The 19,719-nt window shown below is 41.2% G+C and overlaps 1 protein-coding gene across 16 annotated transcripts in view; it reads left to right on the top strand.

The window, feature by feature from the left end:
* The window catches only part of kiaa1217 (KIAA1217 ortholog), a 121,004-nt gene that overhangs the window by 85,584 nt on the left and 15,701 nt on the right, over nucleotides 1-19,719 (top strand). For 10 of the 16 annotated variants that reach the window (XM_085173239.1, XM_085173231.1, XM_085173237.1 and 7 more), the window contains exons 3-8: nucleotides 6,689-6,769; nucleotides 7,919-8,114; nucleotides 11,090-11,288; nucleotides 12,592-12,685; nucleotides 16,808-17,598; nucleotides 19,139-19,243. In XM_085173239.1, the coding sequence (XP_085029365.1) occupies nucleotides 6,689-6,769; nucleotides 7,919-8,114; nucleotides 11,090-11,288; nucleotides 12,592-12,685; nucleotides 16,808-17,598; nucleotides 19,139-19,243 (1,466 nt within the window). Of the gene's footprint in view, nucleotides 1-6,688; nucleotides 6,770-7,918; nucleotides 8,115-8,145; nucleotides 9,141-11,089; nucleotides 11,289-12,591; nucleotides 12,686-16,807; nucleotides 17,599-19,138; nucleotides 19,244-19,719 lie in introns of those variants that run through there. The other 6 variants (XM_085173234.1, XM_085173233.1, XM_085173242.1 and 3 more) reach the window with 3 other exon arrangements.

Raw genomic sequence — 19,719 nt, 5'->3', positions numbered from 1 at the left:
TTTTTTAACCTTGCTTATTCAGTGGAGAGGGCGATGTCTGCTAGTGATAACGCTGGCTCACTTGTGTGTGAGCAGATAAAATCAGTTGGGGAGTGTTGCTCAGCTGTTGTCCAGCATGTCCTAAGTGGTGTAAGAGATAATCATCCTGCAGTGCACTGTGGTTATATTTGATTTTTCAGTGTAATATTTTACAAATGAGATGGTAACAGTCAAGGTTACTGTTTTGCATATACATTTTTGGAACTTTTTTTTTTTAAGTAGTAGGATCTTATCTTTTCACACTTCCATGGTCAGCTGTAGATGCTATAAATGAATGCAACAATTAAACAAATATAACCATCTCTGGAAAGGTCATCTGGGGATTTTGATGAGGGGATTAGAGGAGGAATGCATCAGAGGTGGGGGGAGGGAGGGATTCGGTAGCAGTGAATAGGAATGGATGACTGGGGGATTTTGGAATAATGTCATTTAGGCTAAGGTAGACAAAGGGTGATGGTCTGTCCACAGACATACAGACTGAGAGCTGACCAGCTGACTGACAGGGGCTTTATACTTCGGAGTTGTGTAGAACTGCAGCGGCATTAAGTTTTTGACTCACGTTTGCTAATTAGCTCTGACAATTTGGCGCTTCCAACTCTTTTCTTGATTATGTTTTACTACACATTCATTCCTATCGTATCAACTACGGCAGGTCCGATCTGCATGAAAGACGACGGTGGCTCGGTGTACTGTTAACCCTTCGCTCAACCTGTCTCATTCTGATATTTTGCTTATAGCACCAAGTTGAGCGAAGGGTTAACAGTACACCGAGCCACCGTCGTCTTTCATGCAGATCGGACCAGGTAATTACAGTTGGCTCTAGCTCTGCTCCCCAGAGCTCGAGCCAAATTAGCATCTTAAGTGGAAAGCTGTGCTCACAACAGTTGAGTTTGTGTTTAAAGCTTCAACCTCAACTCTCATGTTTACATTCTTTCATGTCCAGCAAGGAAGTATAGAACGAGTCAATGAAACCTGTTCCTCTGGTTGCCTGTGTGCATTCTGTTTGTTTACATAGGACATGACGCGTGAATGAACACTATTGTAGTCGGACCCTGGTAGTGGATGTTGTTTAGGCTAATACATCCACAGACGGGTCGACTTTGGCTTTTTGGGATGCTTGTGAAACCTGCATTGTGTCTTTTTTTAAAGATCTCCAATGTTATGCAGCCCAAAGGGGAAAATGATCACCATGACTAGGGATGGGTATTGATAAGATTTTCACGATTCTGATTCCATTTTCGATTCGGTTTAACGATTCGATTCTTTATCGATTCTCTTATCGATTCTTTTTAAAAGAGGAGAACACTAAGGTCTAATAGCTTAGAACTTTGTTTTATATCTTCTCTTTGAACAAGATAGAAATTTAGGAGTAGCATGGCCTTACAAACCCAACAGTGACATCTTAAGAGATCCACAGCCTATGGCTCTTCAATGGGGTGTCACAGGGTCCCCAGGAAAAAAATTTGTAAATGTAAAATAATAAAATAAATATTCTTCTGTAGCAATAACAAAGTATAACATAAATTATTCTGTAGCAATTACACAAGAATATCCAGCAATGTCCCTGCCTACAATTAAACACATTCACTTACCAAAAATCGGGGGCATCTGCTGTGGCAAATGGGTGCAAGGCTTTTACCACAAACTTAGTCACTGCTCGGTGACATTCGTCTATCCTGGCCTGAAAGGAGACGCTACCGGTAGACTGCAGCGACAACTGCCAGCATCTGAGCCAGCCAGACTCTGTCTCTCTCATCATGGTCACCTAAATGCAGCGCACAGTAATGGCAGGCTTTGTAATAAGGCAGATCGCGGCTGGGTTGTGTGACCCAGTGTTTGAGTTTTATGTATTTTTGTATCCATTTTTGATCTAGTTAATTTCTAGGTGGCTATTTAGTCCTTCATTTCTTAGTTGTTTCTGTCATCTCCCCCTGTACTCAGTCTCCCTGATTTGTGCGTCTACCTGTCATGTTTCATGTCTGTGTGGTTATGTTAAGTTCATGTCATGATTTATCTTCATGTCTCTGGGTTTCCTGTTTTATTTTGAAAGAGTCTGGTGTTCTTTGTTCACTGCATTTAGGTTTACTCTCCCCTGTGCTGTAATTATGTTTCATTCTAGTCAGCTGTGTCCTCATGTGTCTCCACTGCCCCTGATCACCTCATGTGTGTATTTAGTCCTCAGTCTTGCTGTGTTCAGTGTCGCGTCGTCTGTGTTCTCACCTCCATGTTTTCACGGTCAGTCTTTGCAGTGATCATCATAGTCTCTGAGTCTTCTTAGTTTGTCACAGTATTAGTTTTCCCAGTTTAGTTATAGTCTAGTTTAGTCACGCTATCCCCGCTTTGTTTGTACACTTTGTCTTCAGCCATAATAAAGGCTCGCTTTCTGTTAAGTTCACTACCGTCTACTCACTTGTGTACGCACCTGGGTCCATCACACACACCACCGCACGGCCTGTCTCCGCAGACCGTGACAATATGCACTGTTAGTTGATTATTTACCTGCCGCATTAACGGGAGAGGACGTGCAAACGTTACCGCTGCTGCTGGGTTGAGATTCATGAGTCCGGAGCGGAATTAAAAACACAACATTCATTTAAGGTCATCGCGTGTTTTGTGAGCAAATGCTTTTGCATATTTGTAGTGTTTCCTTCCTTAAATGAAATATCTACTTTTCAAGTATTGCAAGTTGCCCTGTTGTCATCTGTTCTCGTAAAGTATAAACAAACTTTTGAGCGTTTGAGCTGCTTAGGCGCCGTGTTTCCTGCCAGGTAAATGACGCTCCGCAACGTGGTGATGTCATTCGGGGCGACTGGAATTGATAAGGGAATCGTTTGCAAAAATGGCAAACAATTCCAAGGAATTAAAACAGTGGGAACCGGTTCTCAACAAGAACCGGTTTTCGATACCCATCCCTAACCATGACTACAGGGAAAGCAGACTAATACCCCTGTTTTTAAGGTGAAAGCTAGGCTAAGCTATTATAACACCATATTGATTCTATAAGAAGTCAAGCTCCAATCAGTGGGCTTTGTGTGGACTGGCAGCAGGTGGGGTGTATGGCAATTTTTGGACCATATCTATACTTAAATCTCAGTGAATGACACAGTAAGACTCTGATGGTGGCTGCCATTATTCTTAACAATTGTAATTTACTTTAATCGCTCCAGCTCAACTCCACATGTCAACCTGTCAGTCTAAGACCGGGAGACCGTGATATAACATATTCTGCTCTGCTTTGTGAAATCATGTAACATTGTCCTTGCAGTGAAAGTAGCATTGCAATAATCAAGACGGGTTACAGTGAAAAGCGCCCACACTGTACACGCATGATCACGAGGTGGAACTATAGTGAAAAGTGAATCGAGTGAAGTATACGGGGCATGGTATAAAGAGCACTGACCTATAAAGTTTTAATATTACATGTATTTTGTTAATGCAGACATGCAAGCCAACACTTGCTTTCTCATGACAACATACTGTTTGTCAGAGCACTGTTGCATAAATGTTTGCAGGATGTCCTGGGTTCGGGTCAGATTTTCTGGAACAATGGCCTGACTCACTCATGCACACACTGAGTCTCTCTGTGTATCCGTCTTTCTTTGGCTTTCAAACACACACACACACACACACACTGGGACAGACAGAGTTTGACTGAAACACTTTTATCTTGCATCTATTTTCTCCACAAGCATGGTTGTTTGCCTAATTATTGCTTGCCCACACTGTACAGTTTTTGACATCCATTTAATATAATCAAGCTCCAGCAAGTAGTGTTCAAGACAGTTCTTTTTTTTTCTAGCAAGAGCCTGAGGAAAAGGCTCTAAGCCACACAACATCAGCATTTAGATGAGGCAAATTTCACTGAGTTATTTCTAGAGCTGCTCTAACATACTCTAATCATGATGACTATTTGACACAGGTTTACTTTTAAAGAAAAAAGAAAAAGGAAAAACAGCCCACTGACACTGGCTGCAGCAGCAGACAACCAAGCCATCGTTGAAGTCGACATTTTCTGATTTCTTTGACAGATTCGAGCTTAATTTTCTAGACACATTCCTTCCCAAGGGGTTATTTTCATCAGTTTATGACTTGTCATGTTCCTGTGTATGAGCTAATGTTGATGTCTCAGTTTCACATTCATCATAGCTGTCAGACCCAATGTGGTGTACAGAGGCAGTCGCTGCTGAAAAAGCAGAATCACAGGCCGTTTGGTTTTGACTGCAGTGAGGGGAAATTGCTGCTGTGGAATGTACTATAGGTATGTGTGGGCAGAAGCAGGTTTTATACTGCTAATCAGCGGGCGGTCTGTGGCTTTCACATTTGGCCCTTAAGGCAGGAAGGGGTAAGCTTGGACAGGAAGCGTCTGTGGCTCAAATACTTCAGGACGATATGATATGTACAGAGATTTTGTGTTGAATTGAGAATCTATGCACGTATGCAAGTGAGGGAGAAAGAGACGAAGTTAATCTGAACTAAACTGTTAACCTTTTGAGGAGACACCTCATTTGTCAGATGTGGAATGGTGTGGAGTGGTTTAACTTAATTACCCCACCTCTCCACAGGGAGGTAGAAGGTCTCATTTGCAATTTTCTCCATCGTTCTGTTTGACTCCTTTCGCTTTAACAGCCTTTCTCTCCTGTGCAATAACTGTCACATTGTACCCATTGTAACATTTTCTAGAAATTAAAAAAAGTACATTTTAAATAAGACAACTTTCCCTTTGAAGTAAAATTTGAGTACATATCCAATAAATATCCTTTTCTTTTTTTTAGATTCTGTACTATCGAGGGTGTGCCATCCCAGCATTATCCACTGTTTAGTGTAAAGAAGGAAGCATGCCTTCCATGTGAATGAGATTCATTTTGGATGTCAATTTAATGATGTCTCTTCTTTTGCATAGTCAAAGTAGTCTACTGTCACTGCAAAGAAATGCTGCTGCTGTAACAAAGAAACGTGCCACCATTGTTTAAAGATCTTATCTTGAGTACTATGATGAGCCATGCATACTGTTTATGTCACTGAATAGGGTGTAATACTTTCACAGCCTGGTCGATTTGTTGAGGGTCTGAAATTATCGGCAGATATTCGATGGTCTATCAGATCCAACGTTTATAATGGTTGATAAATGAAAATCTAAAAAATTAAGAGACAGGAAAAACACCATTCAACCATGTTATTGTAGTGTTATTAGTGTTGAGTTGCTCGTTGACCACGAGGCAATCTGTAACTTCCGTTTTAGCAGCATGCTTGTTTGGAATGGCTAATGACTAAATGTGCTTGTATTTAAAAAAAAAATAAATATATATATATATATATATATATATATATATATATATATATATATACAGTAAGTACCAAAAATGATATTTTCTTACTTTAACCATGGTTTTGGTTTTCTATCATTTAAATTAATAGTTTAAGGACCTTCTAATTAAATATGCAGTTGAAGCCAGGAGGGGTTTAGCTTAGCATAGCATAGCTTAGCTTACCTTATCTTAGCTTAGCATAAAGCCTTCAATCAAGGAGGAAACACTCTGTATGGTAGTCACTCTTCTTAACTAAGTTACAGCAAAGAACAAAATGATCTAATCTTCCTCTACTCCCCTACATTTTGAGTTCCAGCCAAAACTATGAGTAATTTAAGTTTTTGTTTACTGATATCAGCCTCATGGCCAAGCACATCTGAAACCACGCTATCAATTCGCACAGCAAACTCAGAAATGTAATCCTTAAGGGAACTTAAAGTTAAAGTTTGAATGTGGCTGCCGCTTTCTCCACTTCAGTATTTTTAGAAAACACTGGATTACACTGCCAGACCGCTCTGACATAATTACTACCTACAGGTGATGGAAGAAACCAAAATGATTCAACACTCCCAGGGGTGACACAGTAGCATATGAGAAGCAGTGTGGGAGGGCCACCAACAGTGAATAAGGTCATGTATCATTCAGTGGTCAGATTAAATTCCAGACACATGACTGGTTTCAGTTGGCAGCCCAACTGTGTCACCTCTCTTTTTATTATTATTATTATTATTATTATTATTATTATTATTATTTAAGTGGCTATCGTCATGTATTAACAAAATAAGAGTACATTTTTATTCATTACTTTAAATCTCTGAGTCCTGCAGTATAAGCATATTTTAATGGAATTATAAAAGTTGAGTTGCGGCTCACCAATTTGCCCAGCTGCTGTGACAGTACTTCAGAAAAATGCTTCCATACTGACTCAGCAAACATCACACAGGGATGTGAAGTTTGATTAACTTAAATGGTCTTTTTTTTTTTTTTTAAAGGATATGGCATTGTATAAATGGCTGCAATTAATGTTATTGTAGACATTTTTAAGAGGTAGGATTTGTAGGATTATCATGTCAGTGCTAATTTTAACAAACGTAAGCATATAAAAAGTGATGATTTAAACTAAATACAATCTAACTTTTTAGACTATGTTTAACTTTTGCACTTAGGCTGTCTTTGCACTTTGCCTCATTCCTCTGTTCTATGGCCTGCCGTCGACATTGATTCGTTTCCATGGTTCTTCTGTTTTGTCGGATGAACATTTCTTTTCCATTTCAACCTCCCACTGGCATTTCTAAGCTTTTTGCTTTTTTGTTTTCTCCTCTCCTCTTTTTTTCTTCCATCAGTCTTTACAGGCCATGCTCTCCTCCCTTCACTCTGAGCTTGACATTCAGAGGTATTTGATGAAAATCCAATTGCCCCACAGAGTTAGTCAGCCTTTTATCTTATCTGCATCATACTGCAGTGTTGTCAGAGTGTGTGTTTGTGTGACTATGTTCGCACACTCGCTAACATCTGCTTTGTGACCATGTTCCTAAAACCAAGTGCCCCCTTGTCTATCAGTGTCTGCCCTGTCTCTGCCAGCCAGCCTTGGCTGTCAGGCTAAACTACATCTGGCTATAAATGTCAACGGCACTTATATTAATATGCTTACATTCTTTATTTGCCCTTGCGAGTATGAGTGTGAGATAATGGCAGCATGTGCAGGCTGGCTTGTTCAAGATAACCCAAAGGACCTGGCCTGGTAGTCTTGTGTCTTCATCTGCTATGGCTTTACATCACCATTTTTGATGCCAGAAAGGGGAGCAATTTCATAAAGAGCCCAGTGTTCAGAGTTTTCCCCCTGAGGTGGAGCTCACCTTACCTCACCGCACAATAGCTCAGTGGGCTCAGGAGTCAGGTCACAGATCTTCTTATTGTATCCCTAGCTCGAGGATGCCACGCCATGCAGATATGATTACAGAGAAGTGAACTGATCTTCACGTTTTGATGTCAGAAGTCCTGATGTTTAATCAGTGGTTAGTAGAAATTTCTCGTTCTGGAACAACATTTTAGGAATCTCTTTGAACTCCTTTAGGATGTTGTTACTTTTAGTAACCATGCATACCTGTGGGTGTGTATTTAATAGCAGCAGAAGATCCTGTAGTGCAATTAAAAATGTCCTCACGTTTGGTAACTATGAGGAACTTGTGGAATAGTGCAGAAAGGTTTTGAGTGTGTTAACATGTGTAAGTCACACACTGTATTAACACTTTGTTGCACATTTGCATGAGTAGACTCATAGTTTTTTGTGTGTTGCTGTAGTCAAAGTCAAAGTCACCATCAAAGATTTCTTTTTCTCGCTTTGCAAAGAATGCGCGTGAATCACAGCACACCTGACATTGTCAGGAAGTGTTATTTCTGCTCCACTAAATGCATGATAACTCAAAGAAGTTTCTTATACTGTGAAAAAAAAAACATTTTTTGTTGTGTCCTTGAGAGAATGTAATACGAAAGCATGAAAAAGTATCATCTTGTGTACACTTGTGTACAGGGTATTGCTCTTACGGTGTTGTTTCCATGTCCTCCCATTTCAGAGCAGAAGCCCAAAGCACGGCGCCAGCACCCAGCACAGTATCGGCGACCAGGTCGACCACCTGTCCTTAGCCTCCCTGGAATCATTGGACACCATGTCTGAGGCTGAAGCACCCACAACCTTCACCCGTGGCAGCCGGGTTCGTGCCAGCCTGCCTGTTGTGCGATCGGCCAATCAGACAAAGGACCGCTCACTAGGTATGCTGGATGTTATATTAATTTTTGTTTCATGGCAGTTCTGTTAGTTTGAGAAAATTCAGTTGACAATCTTGTAATGCTCTATTTCAAAATCCCCAAATAAATTTGCTATAAGGAAGTTCCTGTATCTGCCCTGTCAAAGACTCATAGCATTAACTAGCATTAGTAATGTTTGACACATTCTTTTAGCATAACCTTGGCATAACTCTTTGTAATAGCTCCTAACCACAGTATGATGTCATTGTTTCACTAAAAGTCCAAATTTGTTCCTCTCACTCCATCCGTCTGCTAGTCTCCACCCTTCCTCCTTTCTCAACCTGAGCGCACAGTTTGGTTTTAATTAGTATTCATTTCTTCTGTAGTGAAAGATAGGAGGAAAGCATCCACAGTGTGCCATCGTGGTATTGACAGGATTAGAAACGGGTCGTCTTATCAACGTGCACGGTGCTACATTTGCATACATATGCAGCAAAGGCTCAGAGCTGTGCAGAATTAGGTGGCTGCGTTTGGCTGAGAGGGATGCAAAGTCTTAGAAAACTCTCCAAACAAAGTGTAGCGTCAGCGCAGCTCACAGCTCGGCGAGGCGTCTGCCACGGGATAATAGGAAAGCGTCTGAGAGACTTTTGACCAAAGTGAAAATGAATGAAACTGCAGGGTGTCGTATTCCTTTCCCGTGCCAGTAGTGCCTCTTGCTTTTTCTGAAAAGTTTTTCTACACATGTCCCATCATTCTCTGTCTTTCTATCAAAAACATCAAGACAGAGTGTTAAGGCAGTGGGGGGTTATGGTGTGAGGAAAAAGGGGAGGAGGAAAAAAGGGGGGAGGTGGGGTGTACCACTTCACAACACTGTCCCTCCCACCACTGCCTCTCACACACATGCACACACACAAACAGACAGGCACACGCTTTGCTTGGTCCCAGCGGACATTTGGGACTTCTAAGTATCTTTTTGGTGTAGTAGCTTCTGGCTTTTTCAGAGCATCTTAACCGCGAGCAGAAAAACAGGGATTCCTTAAAACCTCAAATGTGAGTATCAAATTCATCCTTAAGTGTGGCATCAAGTGTATTGAATTTCAGTCTTTATTTTGCGGGTGTATTATAGTCGTCTGCCTTTTCGCTGCATTTCAATCGCTGCGATGAGCATATATTTCTAGACTTTATTTGTTTTAGACTTTTGTGTCTTACTGGAGAGATGTGGAAAAACTGTGCCCATTTGGTCAGAAAAACCCACTAGCTATTTGTTTCCAGTCCTCAGTGAAACCAGGTATTCAGGAATGCAGCTGTTAAAACTGAGCTATTCAACTTTGTCATAGCAAATAAGAGTAACTTTAAAGTACAGAGGTGTGCACGATGCAATCTCAATCAATGGTGCTTTGTCATCAAATGCTTTCGCCCTATTTCGAACATCTGGATGAAAACTACACGGCCGTTAACGTAACAGCTCTCAGGGGAAAGATGAATTTATTCTGCAAATGGGCACTTTAAGTTTTTCCAACACAGGAACCCAGACAGACCAGAGAGAGAAAGCAACGGATAGACTCAGCAATTTTATTTCCTGGATTTGCCCTCTCTCTCTCTCTCTCACTCTCTGTCTCACTCTGTCTCGTGGTGCATGTAGGATCTTGTATAATATTTCACCAACATCTGGTAGCTTTTACTGGCTAGCTCCTTTTATGGGGTTACACCAAGTAAAACCAAACCCTCCTCTCCTTAAAGCAAGTTATTTCCAGTGCACAAATGCACAAGTGACAATTTTGCCTCTGCAGCTAATGAAATGTGACATTTTGGATGATTTCTTATGAATTATGAGCAAAACAACAACACGAGCTGATTGAACTGCTTTGATCATTTCATTACGTTCTATTGTTGCCACTGATTGCCTGTGAAGATCAGCACAAAGCCGTTTGAGGTAATGAATCGCAGATTGAAAGTAGAAATTTTTTTTTTTCTGTCGCCCCCCCCCCCCCAGCACTGTTTATACAACTGCTCTGTAGGCGTGTCCATAAATTTTGTTCAAGAGCCATCTGTTTTTCTAAAGCACAGTACAAATGCCACACCCAGGGTTCAGAGGTTCAAGCTTTGGTCTGTTTGATGCACAACTTGTACTGATCCACCCCTAGTTTTGTCCTTTCTTCCTGACCCCACCCCCAGGCTCACTGCCTGTACCAAATAATTTATCCTGTGCAAGTGATAAGCAAAAGATTCAGCGCAGTGCATTACTAATATTTAGCAAAAACCTTCACACAACATGATTACATTCATGCACTTTTGTTTTTGATGCTTTCCAAGCCACAGTTCAACTGAGAATAAATGCTGAAGCCCAATTCAGGGGCAAAAATAATGGCTCTCTTATCCGTTCGGGTCTGTGCAGGAGTTGATCCAAATTGCACCAAAACAAAAAAAAGAAGAAAAAAAACACCGGGAACTTTTGAAAATTTGAGTCCGGCTAGTAATCTGCACTGAGCGGCCATGACCAGACGTGTCACATGGGCCCAACTCTTTTTACAAGGCTGGAATTATGCTGTTAGATGTTTTTTTTTTAATTTTATTTTTTTCACCATTGAAGGGTTTTTAAACCAACCCAAACTTCTACAAGCGTCCCTTTTTGTTTAACCACCACAGTTTTGGCATTGTTTACTGCACTAACATGAAATAACATAAGATTTTACTGCTATATAGTGAGCATTCTTTGCACAGTCAGTACTCTATACAGTAGCTCAACAGTAAAAGCAGACCACTGGTTTGTAATTGAAATAACACCGACACAATGTCAGTGAGCTGCGTGAAATGTTCTATTTGTCTTGACAGATTAACACTGCATGCAGGGCTGAAATTCTTCAGGCCTTTAGAAAACATATGGAAGTGAAACAATGCGTCACTGCTAATGCAAGTTATGGAATTCAAATAGGGCTGTCTTAGTCACGGGAAACATTTGAAAGGACTAATCACCTGGTCTCCCTGCTTCCTGCCTTTAGGTGTACTGTACCTGCAGTACGGAGACGAGACCAAACAGATCCGCATGCCCAATGAGATCACCAGCATCGACACAATCAGAGCTCTCTTTGTCAGTGCCTTCCCGCAGCAGCTCAACATGAAGATGTTGGAGTCACCCAGTGTTGCCGTGTACGTCAAAGACGACATGAGGAATGTGTATTACGAACTTGCTGATGTCAGGTAAAGATGCACTGTGTTTGCACATGATAAACATGGTAACAGAAACGGATCGGGAGCATGTATTTGGCATCGCATACTGTGTTTATTATTTCCTCAAGTCGATCTGATATTGTCGTGTTCGTGTTGCTCTTGGATCGATGTAACTAATGTTGCAAGTGACCAATCACACGTGATGTCAAAGTTTTAGGACATGGAAACAGCGTCACACAACACACCAAACCATAACCCCTTAACCATAACCGTAACTATAGTCCCGTAACCCTAACCCAAACCACGACACACCCTCAAACCTAACCCTGACCCTAACCGCCCCCCTTTTTGGATGTTTTTCCTGAGTGGACATTGGCAGTTTTCTTCCCCAAGTCACAAAGCTATGACATCATAACAATGTGATTGGTCAGATGCAATGTTGATCCTGTACAAACATTATTATGGAACAATGTGAGGATATCGGATAGACCTATTTCCATTTACCCACTGTGAACACTTTCCATCCTCTTCCTTCTTCAGCTCTCCCTGAACAGGAAATGTCACTGGTCAGGAAATGGGCTCACTTCCACTTTCCTTCAATGTTAAAGAGAAAGTTAAAAAAAAAAGAGCATGAACTGTAAACAAACTAAGGTTTACTTTTAGCTGACTTTGATACCTTTCCTTGTGGTTGTTGCCAGTCTTAATGAAAAAATTTGACTTTGCAAATCTTTAAGAAATATTTGCTTTTTTTTTTTTTTTTTTTTTTTGCATTTTTAAAGCAAAAGCATTGTGTGCTTCATTTATAAACATACATACCAGTACTATCCTACTTTGATATTCACCTGCATGTCTTATGAGTAATACAGCAGATTCTGTCTTCTGAGAAAGTAGGCAGCCATTTGTTGTAGTTGTTTTTCAGAAGGAAAGGCTTTACTCTTGAAGGCACACGAACTTTGCCCTTTGCCTGCAGAGCTCCTGCTCAAGTGCAATGTGTACTTTGTGAGTAATATTTTATCAGGGCTGTAAAAAAAAATTGTCTCGTCATAGCTTAAGGGCTGTACGAGCGACCATAATGCCATAGTTAAATTAAGCCCAGGACATGAAACAGCAGGTGTGCTCTCAGTTCATGTAGCAAGATAGTATTAGTTAATATTTTTATGGATTTTTAATATTTAGAGGGAATGTCGGATAATAGCGAACAGTCAGAGCCTCTGTCGGGGTATGTGCCCTTGGTGGGGCTGTTACAGAGAACCCGACTGAGGCAGGATCGGCCGCTGTCTGATGGCGAAATCTGGGCTAAATTCTTACCACTGAGCACCTCTTCCTCCTACAGGAACATCACAGACCACTCCTGCCTGAAGGTTTACCACAAAGATCCAGCACAGGCATTCAACCATGGACCCCGACCTACCAATGGCGATGTCAGGGTGAGTACTTTACTGTCCATAGCACAGCAGTGAAATAGTCTCATTAAAAGCGGCAGCTGAGTAGAGAAAAGATTTGCTGCAGATAGAATAGTGAGCCCGGTCTCCGGTTTCTCACATCTTGTATGCAGTAAAGGGAAGGAATGTCCCCCTGCCTCTTGTTAATCTCTTCAGAGGGGGTCTTGTATTGTTCTCCCAGGGGCCTGCGTTTGGCCGTCCTCTACACGCTCCGGTGCGACTTGTTTAAGGGGCAATTGGACTCAGCTCTCCTCTCTGAATTCTTCCTCCCAGTATCTGCTCTAATCTCTTTTCTTTTATTCTGATTCTATCTTGTTTATTTCCTGCTGATGTAACAAACTAAAACCCCCAAAGAGCCTTTTTTTCGTGTACTGTTCCTCCTCAGATCCGCTCCTCTAATCTGCCCTGACCAGTCATCTGTCCTCGCTTTGTCCGTCTGCCAGTTACAGTTAGCATTTTGGCACAATTGCATTGCTTTAAATATTAACCCCCGCTATACTAACACTACATGCAGTGCTGCGTATGGTCACCTAAGTTTAAAGTGAAATTGGTTAAGTTTAAAGGAGTGATGAGGCAGCTATGGTGATGGTTTTAAGAGCTCTTCATTCAGATGCCACAGTGACATTAAGGTGCTGCAGAAATTCGTTTTTATTCTTCGCTGCTGACAGGCAAGTTGCTGACTTTCTCCAATCGGGTCCTTCAAAGGGAGGCAAATAAAAGACGGCTCTTCAAAAAAAAAAAAAAAAGATGGCTAAATAAGATACTGAAAAAGTGAAAAGGGGAATCTTACTTTGAGAGCTTAAAAGTTTCAAAGTACATCAGCAGAAAAACTCCAATTGTGTAGAGAAGTTTTTCCCCAACTTCTTTTTTTTTTTTTTTTGCTGTTGTTAAAATTTTGGTTCTCGTAGAAACTGCAGGTGTTAAAAAAAAGAGCTTGGAACTCGATGAACTGAAATGTATGAAGCAACTTCTTAAAGGTTCCTATGCAAACACAGTGCAATGCTAACATAAAGTAAAAGAAAAAGATTGTTGCTGTCATTTTTTAACCCAGCAGCAGCTGACCCAGATACAGAGGATGGCTGTGGGGTGGTGTTTTAAGTGTAAACACCACAGAAAACTACCTAAAATGCCATTTATTGATTCCCACTCAAGAGTTTGCTTCTATTGCAGTCAAGTCGCTTTATTTAAATACAACAACAGAGGTTGATGAACGTGCTGCGCATCAAGCAAGCTGTTAAGCTGTTGGCAAACTTCCCTTCCCTACAATCATATTGAAAAGCTCTAACACTCCACACAGTTTTCAACTTAATATTTATCAGCCTCTCTATTCTTGGCAGTGTTAAACATTCAACCTCTTTTAGTGAGGAAATAGAAAATTGGCCGCACAAAGGAAAAAAAAGGGTGTCGCTAGGGCTTAATTAGCACCTGTTCAAACAGTGTTTCACTGAAGGTGCACCTCACATGTGTTTGGGCCGTAGAGAATGCCCTCGCCTTGCAGGGATGCCAGGCCTCAGATCTGATTCAAATTGAGATCTGCAGTCATCTCGGCTATCGATTTGAAAATGTCTGGCAAGCGAAACTTACATAGAGCTGTCTCTGGTTATAAAAACAACTGCTGCAATAATACGAGGTGGATAGAATGTACACAGGAATGGACATGTAACTTGATCAACTTCAGGCGGTCAAATAACTCTCCTGCAATTCCATTTCAAAAGTTTGACTCATTAGTCTTTACCAATACATATATTTATATATGTATTGGTAAAGTCCTTAAGCTTTGCTTTGTATTCATACAGTATAGTCAATAGTGGCTGTCGACAGAGACAGTATGTACACACCAGTTGAGTGGATGTTTTGGAAACAGTAGCTGAGTTATTAGCTAGCCTCTGATTTGCTCTCCTAAGAACAATCCACCATTTTTTCTTTTGTCTTTGTCCAAAAAAAGATGACAGCTCATCCTGTGTCAACTTACAATTAATTAGTGTTTTCTTTCACCAACACCATTTAGTACCCTACAGCACATCCGCATAGTACACTCAGCCATTCGATCAGCTCTTTAAATATTTACAACTTTCTTCATGAACATTGCAGCTCGACTCTTCTTTATCTGGCCTGCTTTGTTCGCTGTGAGGCTCTGAAACGTCTGTGAATTAGTCGGGAAACTCGCTCCAACTCTGACAGGCCAAGAGATTGAGGCAACTTTTGTTAACTCCTACTAGACATGCCGCTCTCATAATTGGAAGCTTAAGAGAATGATGGAGAAAGGAGGGAAAAAAGGTCTGGGAGATAAATTGCATCTTTTTTGCCTGATATGGTTTCGCGTGCGCTTGTTTTTCGAGCTTCTACCTCTTTGTTTTGTCACAAAGCAGGGAGATCTCTGTACTGTAGGGATATTTTTAGATGTTTTGGTCGGTGTTTCAAAGGTGCAACATCTGTTTTGGATTGAGAGCTGATGCCTTTTGGCTAAAATTGTTCTTATATGGCTTTGCAGGGATTGGAAAAGCAGTCAGATGTTATTTAGGGCTTCAGAGCAATTTCTACACGAGGACGACTTTTCTTTTTTTATGAGCGTGTGCACCTTAAAAAGTAGAAGTCTTTATGGTTTTGTGACGGTCAGCAGTGGCTCTTTGCGCTGAAGTCTTAGTGTTTTGCTGCTTGGTCGGACTTGTTGCAGTCATATTTACTGCTGCGTGAACTTTCCCTGCTACAAAGTTTCTTTCTTTTTACTGTTGTCACCACAGCCAAGCCTGAGCTCTTTTGTTACTGTACTCTCTGTGTGCATTTGTTTTCCAGTTCGCACCTACTCTGGCACACACAAGGGTCACACCCACTTTATTGTTCACCTCACTGTGCTAATCTTTGTTGGCACTCTGGGAAGTAATAAATAATGACGAGACTGAAATAACAAAAACTTTGCGTTACGTTTTTGACTTGTCTTGACTTTTAGGTGAGACCTGTGAGTCATACGTCGGACAAACAATAGTTTGTGTGTTTGACGGGAATAGAAAGTTAGACTGGAAAACAGATTCGATTCATACCCACTTGTGACACCCTGTAGGAGAGTGTGTATCCATGAATTCTGTCTGTGTTTATAATTTAGGTTTCAAATGTGCTTGTACATGTTTAGTTCAGTAAAAAAGAGAGCGAGAGGAAAAACAAACAAACTAAAGAAAACCCAATCTAAAATGAAATGACTTTTATTGTTTTGTTGCTTGTTCTTTCTGAGCCGATATCAAATTTCCATTATTGCTTTCACTGCATGGCTGGCCAAGGGTGCATGTTGCATATTAAGTAACTTTTTGTTTGCAGAGGAAATAATTTAATTCTTTTTTTATTCGTTAAGCAAAACACAGTCTTGCTTTATGCAAGGTGTCAAAATAAAAGTAGAGGAAGTAATGTAAAGACTGAACACTGTGCACCTTTAAGACTTTTGCACTGACTATTCTTCTATATCCCTTAACCAAGAAAGGTGTTCCAATTAATTGAGGTTAGGTTTTTGCACATTAGCCTTCAAAGAGCTTTAAGGTGGTTGAGCTAAAGAACTGTGGGCTGTATTTGCTATTCAGACAGACAGATACTGTTGCAAATTAGCCAAGGTACTGTCTAACCCCGAAGGCTTCCATGAACCTCTGGTAGAAAGCCATAGTTTTATCTCCTGGAGCGCATTTGCAACGCGTAACCTCACCTTCTTTCAAAAAGTAGAAACTGTGCAATTTTTTTTTAACAGGGAGAATAGCCTTGTACTTCATGCAATATTGTTTTATATGGAAGCCTCTGGGCATGATATCAAGGGCTTAGAGTGATATGCTGTGTGTCCAGGAATTGTGTAACTATTTTCTACTTCTGGGAAAATTTGCTGACAGTATACATTCTTTGAAAAGCAACAGTGTAAGATAGATAGATGTTTTTGTTTTAAGGGCAGCTCCAGTCTAAAGTTACAAGACCTACACAAAGTAAGAAGTAACTGAAGTTGACAGAAATATATCTTTAATTTAAGATTTTCTACTAAAAGAAGGAACTTTTTGTGTACTTATATATATATATATATATATATATATAAAATCATTTTTTGTGTGTTTTTATGATTTTTTTTATTTTTTTTTCTAGATGCACAGTGAAATGGCACTTGCCAGCCGTGATGGCCAGCCCCCTCTAAGGCATCCTCCCATGGTTCCCCCGTCCCACCACCCAATGCAAGCAGCACTCCCCCCAACGCCCCACTCTATGCCTCCATCCCCCTCCAGAATCCCATTTGGCCCACGGCAGGGCTCTTTACCTGGGAGCGCCACCATCCCAAGGGACAGAATCTCCAATGCCAACCCACCGGCCCGCTCTAACTCTCCTTGTCCCAGCGCCATCCTAGAGAGACGAGATGTCAAGCCAGATGAGGATATGGCTGGAAAGAGCCACACTCTTTCTAGGGGGAATGAGGGCTTGTACGCAGATCCATACCTCCTCCAAGAGGGACGAATGGGCATTGCTGCAGCACATGGACCACACCCCAGCCCTGGGCTTGATGGCCCAGAGCATGCCATGGGGGGATTTCACCGTGCCTCCATCCGCTCCACGAGTTCTTATGGTGGACCTAGCCCTACAGACACTATAGATCACCCCTCTCTGTACAGGCAGAAGTCCAGAAACAGCCAGCTGCCGACTTTGGGTTCTAAGACACCTCCGCCGTCCCCTCATCGGATGACTGAGGTACGAATGATTGACATCCATGGTGGACCTCCTCATGGCATGCCATCTCATAGTGTTACCATGGAGAGAAGCTCGCCTGTGCGCCAGTCCTTCAGGAAGGAAGAAGTAACGGGGACAAAGCCACGGAACAGCATGGGCTCACCTGTGGTTCCAGACCTCCAGGGGCCAATCCCAGCTGCCAGTGACCATCAGACACGGTAAGCTACCAGAGGACACAGTGTTGCAAATAGTAGCTGGGGGGGGGGGGGGGGGGGGGGGGGTTGTTAAAATAACTACCGAGACATTGCATGGGAGCATGGACTAACTCTGCATCCCAGTGTCACCCTAACCACGAACTGCTGCTTTCCAGTACCTGGTCTGACTCTGTTTCATCATCCATGTGTGAAGAATAAATATAACCTGCCCTCTCACTATCTTCAGCATAAAGATCTGCACATGAAGCACATTTTGATGAGTTTGGTTTGTGTATATATCCAGCTCTTGCTTATCTTGCTAACTCGAATTTTGGAGCTGATATTGTTGATGAGCGTGTAAGCCCAGGCATAGCTACCACTAGTGAAACAGGATAGTATCTAAAGGCTCTATTAATCAGTGTATATTTAAAAAAGAACACCCCTTACAGACTCTATTCAGTTTCAGTTAATCTACCAGATATTTTAGTACCTGGGTTAGGTTTGTCTTCTCAGACTGAGAGCACATAAACACAGAAAGGGTGCAAGAGGGATGCTGGCCTCTTAGCAATGCTTAACTAGAAAGGAGGGTACATGGGCTCTGTGTGTAACTTGGAAACCCAAAGCAAATACTGGCCAGGTTGAAAAAGTATTTGAAATGGCCAGTCATGCAGATCAGGCCAGACCACCTGGGAAGCCCAAAACCTCCATTAGAAATGCCCTGGGAATATCTGAAAGAGTGAAGGAATTTGATTGGGAAAGTCCCATACTTCACTTTCAAAATAAACTGTAGTTGTCATAGAATATACTCGTGTAAAATATTGTAGTCATTGTTGTATTCACATAGACTTTGTGTCTGCACTGTGTCCTTAACGTGCCCCGTGCCTCAAGATAAATTATGAATAGAACAGAATAGCCCTTTATTGTCACTGTACATGTGCAATGAAATCGTGGGTGCTCCAAATAGACTCTGCAGGAAATATAAATAGCAAGGCAACATAAATAAATGACAAAACAAGATGAAGGCACACTAAATAAGGCACAGCTTATGTGCCTTATAAAGCAAAAGCAGTTCTGTTGCCAGTTCCCTCACCTGCCTGCAGTGTATGCTTTCTTAAGGCAGTGTCATACAGTTCAAATAATCCTTTCACTCTCTTTTTGGCAGTCACCACATGTGACTCAATCAAAAAAACAATATGACCTGAGCACCTTGGATGTCAAGCTTAGGCTTGTCAAGAAGTTGTCCGTCTTGTTTATTCTATTTGGACACGAGCTTTTGGGGTTTTTACATTTTTTTTAATTTGTAATTCAGAAACGATTCATATTTACCAGAGACAACATTTACTTGTGGCATATTGCAAATCAATTCCAAAACAAAAGAAAAATCTCTGCTGTGTAATCATCTCACAAAATGGCAAAACGTTTCATGGTTAGGTGATTAAAAGCGATTGATTATTCTGTTTACAACCCTCCCCGTTTTCATTCTGAGCTAATATTTGCTCCAGTGGCAGCTGTCATATCCAATAGGCCTCGGTGTTGAAAGCAGAATTTTTTGATGTGTCTGCAGAGAACGAATGAAGGCTATGGAACAACAGATTGCCAGCTTGACTGGTCTTGTTCAGCATGCACTTTTAAAGGGCCCAAACACTAGTGGCACCAAGGAGCCTCTAAGGTAAGCAATCACAGTATAGGACAGAGTGGAGGCATCGGGTGAAATGGACTTTTCAAACGAAAAGCCTGGTGATTCAGTCAGAGGAGGAAGGATAAATTATCCCTTCAATAATGGCCATATCAGACACTCAGGTAAAATAGTGTCTGCTAAAAAGGAAATCGGTTTGAATGTGAATCTGTTATCAAAGCCTTTTGCCCTCTAGATAAATGGCCACTATTGTTCATCTGGCTGCTTTTCAGCTCTTTCTCTTCTTTATTTATATTGTTTGGAAATGTTTGCTTGACGCCTAGTCTAAAATGTCTGTTGTGAATTTGAATGTAGCTACTGTATGCACTGATGATGAAGCTTTAACATCATTAACATCATTTTAACCTTTCTGGTTTGTCAGTCTGCCCCATCATTCTTTATTTTACCTTGTTTGTCCTTACTAATATCGTGCTGTAAATCTAAAGTGCTGCAAAGTGCTGTTTATTTCT

The sequence above is a fragment of the Neolamprologus multifasciatus genome, chromosome 9 (genome assembly GCF_963576455.1).
Source record: "Neolamprologus multifasciatus chromosome 9, fNeoMul1.2, whole genome shotgun sequence".
NCBI classification, from domain to species: Eukaryota; Metazoa; Chordata; class Actinopteri; order Cichliformes; family Cichlidae; genus Neolamprologus; species Neolamprologus multifasciatus.
Note: the sequence above shows the minus strand (reverse complement) of the source record. Positions and strands in the feature narration are given on the sequence as shown.